This window comes from Aplysia californica, unplaced genomic scaffold (assembly GCF_000002075.1).
Source record: "Aplysia californica isolate F4 #8 unplaced genomic scaffold, AplCal3.0 scaffold00999, whole genome shotgun sequence".
In the NCBI taxonomy this organism is placed as follows: Eukaryota; Metazoa; Mollusca; class Gastropoda; order Aplysiida; family Aplysiidae; genus Aplysia; species Aplysia californica.
Window position 1 is genome coordinate 1454 of NW_004798269.1, and position 3374 is coordinate 4827.

At 43.0% G+C, this 3374-nt stretch overlaps 1 protein-coding gene across 1 annotated transcript in view; it reads left to right on the plus strand.

Moving 5' to 3' along the window:
• Window positions 1–369: 369 nt before the first annotated feature.
• Window positions 370–3374, plus strand: part of LOC101848623 (myotubularin-related protein 6) — a gene marked incomplete at its 5' end in the record, with an annotated part of 38158 nt that continues 35153 nt past the window's right edge. The window contains 1 exon segment of the mRNA XM_005111076.2: window positions 370–504. Within this exon segment, the coding sequence (XP_005111133.2) occupies window positions 370–504 (135 nt within the window).

The window sequence follows — 3374 nt, forward strand, 5'->3', positions numbered from 1 at the left end:
TCATGAACATGTTGCGTGTATACCGTATTACGCATTTCAGGGGATCCGGGGGGAAAAATTCCATCTAAACATGAAAAATTATACCGTGGTTAAGCAAAGTGTTGACAGGGGCGAGCGATAAACCTCTACCAAGTGGGTGGTTGGCGGGCACTCTGGTGTGCTTTTCTCCTTCTTTCCTATCCAACGTCTATCGTCCTGATCTCTCCTATTTCTTTTTTTATGTTTGTTACTCTCTTGTAACATCTCTAATCTTCGGCACTTATATGACCTTATTGTGTTGCAAGTGCTGTAAAACTCTTACTAAAAATTGTTTTTGTTTTTAAAAACGTCTACCATTTCACTTTAATCCACGTGTTTCCCCTGTACCAGGCGGCCTTGACCCGGTGTAGCCAGCCTCTCTCTGGCTTCTCTGCGCGCTGTGTGGAGGACGAGCAGATGCTGGAGGCCATCCTCAAGTCCAACCCCAAGTCCGAGTACATGTACGTGGTGGACACCCGGCCCAAGGTGAGTGATCGCTCCACGGGGTGGGCGATGGGGATGACTGTGACAATGTTTATTGTTGGACGATGCTGATAACTATGACAGTCTTTATTGTAGGACGATGGTGATCATAATGACAGGACAGTCTTTATTGTTGGACGATGGTGATGACAATGACAGGACGCTGATAATGACAATGACAGGATGATGACAATGACAGGACGATGATAATAATGACAGGACGATGGTGATGACAATGACAGGACGATGATAATGACAATGACAGGACGATGGTGATGACAATGACAGGACGATTCTAATGACAATGACAGGACGATGATAATGACAATGACAGAACGATGGTAATGATAATGACAGAACGATGGTGATGACTATGACAGTCTTTATAGTTGGACGATTACAATGACAATGTTTATTGTTGGATGATGATAATGACAATGACAGGAGGATGATAATGACAGTGACAGGACGTTGATAGTGACAATGACAATGACAATCTTTATTGTTGGACGATTACAATTACAATGTTTATTATTGGATGATGATAATGACAATGACAGGAGGATGATAATGACAGTGACAGGACGTTGATAGTGACAATGACAATGACAGTCTTTATTGTTGGACGATTACAATGACAATGTTTATTGTTGGATGATGGCAGTGACTATGACAGGCGGATGATAATGACAATGACAGGCGGATAATAATGACAATGACAGGGCGATGATAATGACAATGATAGGGACCATGACAATCTATAATATTGGTCAATGATAATGACAGTCTTTATTGCTGAACGATGATACTTACAATGATGACAATTTTTATTGTTGGATGATGACAGTGACAATGACAGAACGATGTATCGTTTGCACGTACTCGAGAAATATTCTCACAACATTCAAATAATAATTGTAAATGTTTTTAAAAAAACAAGAAAAGATACGCACTGTGAGCAGATTCTATAACTGTTTAAGGAATGAACGGGAGTTTTTCCTCTTTCCTGGGAAATTTTTCTTTGTAGGCTTAGAACATTTCCGACAAAATATGTCTAGGTCATTTATAATGACAACGCAACGGTGTTAAAAAAGTTCATGTGTTCTCACACGCACACGCCACAAGAAAAGACATTAAAGACATGTCTTACGTGCTGAAACACCAACTCTCTCTCTCTCTCTCTCTCTCTCTCTCTCTCTCTCTCTCTCTCTCTCTCTCTCTCTCTCTCTCTCTCTCTCTCTCTCTCTCTCTCTCTCTCTCTCTCTCTCTCTGTGTGTGTGTGTGTGCGTGTGTGTGTGTCTGTGTGTGTTGATTTGCCCCTTTGTTTCCATACGTCTGTTTATATTTTATTACGCTTTCAGAGAAAAGATGTTGGGGTCGGGGGCGATTTCGTTTTATTTTGTTTGGTTTTTTTGGTGGTGGGAGGAGGGGTAGTTTGGGTAGAAAAAGGGGGGGGGGGGGGGTATTTGGGGTGGAAAAGGGGAGGTTGGATTAAATTGTGAACAGTTGAGAAAACTTTTGCAGGCAGACATAACCCAGACGCTAATGAATGCCTTTTTTCCTGACAGAATTTTAGATGCATAGAAAAATAATCGAACCCTCTTCAGACATACCTCAGAACCGTCTGTGAAAATATGGAAGAGAAGGGCGAAATATTATAGATTTTCCTTACAGTTTTTCTTGGGTTACTTTTCGTTTGTTTGTCTATCATCAGAGGTTCTCAACCAGTGTCTGTGGTGAAGTGGTTAGGTGCTTCGCAGAAGACACGAGTTCGTTCTCAACCAATGCCTGTGGTGTAGTGCTTAGGCGCTTTGCAGAAAACACGAGCTCGATTCCCGAGTGGAATTTTTTTTTTCAATCGAGTATCTCGGTCTTTCTGCTTGGATGCTGTATCCTTCTCAGTCCGGGTTGGTCCTGAAAGGCTGGGCCGAAGCCCACCTCCTCCTAAAATAATGAATATTGTGTCAATGGAGGCGTGAAAAACTGCAATTTTATAAAAAAAAGAGGTTCTCGTAGCAGTTCTGTAATACCACTTTTCCATACTATTCATTTTTTTTCTGAGCAGGTGGTTTGCAGGCGTTCTGGTATGGTCTGCTCTGCTCTTTCTACTTCCTTTCAGAGTAACTCACTGTGATGGCATTTCTCTTTGCTGCGTCTCTGCTCACTTGTTGTTCCACCTGTCTCGGCGTGTGTGTGTGTGTCGTTCAGTGTGTCGTGTAGCTGTGCTGTGTCATGTGTCCGTTCACCTGTGTAATTGTCGTCGCTCGCTGTTTACTCACTCGAGCGAGTTGAAAGGATTTTTTGTTGTTTTTTTTTGTTGTTGATTTTTTTGTTATTTCTGTTTTGTTTTGTTGGGGGGGGGGGTCGTTGTTTGTGAGGGTTTTTGTGTGTGCCGGGCGGGGGGCGGAATAAGCGCTTTATCCACGAGTGCTAGAACTTGCGAAACATGTATAATTAGCTCTGAACAGCTCACTGACAGCTTTGACATCGAGACTGGTGTGAGACAGGGCGTGTGTTTGCTATCACCTTTCCTTCTCATCTCGGCGATCGCTGGCTTTTAATAAAGTCAAACGTTTCAAGTATGGCTCGTTCGTCTTGCTTGCCTCGTGACACAAACTGGGATTTTTTTCGCAGCTCTTGGCAAGATGTGAAGAATGGTGTCAGTAACCAGCGCTCAACCTTTTTTGTGTTGTTTTGTTTTGTTTTGTTTTTATTTCATAACAGCTTGTGTTGTCAGAATTCATCGCCCGGGCGATCAGAGCACCCAGATTGGCTCGGAGGGGTCGCTCTGTGGAATAATGGCGTCTGCTGTTTGCTCAGCTCAGCGTACAAACACCGGATATGGAATCCGGCCAGATCGACTGGTCGCTGAC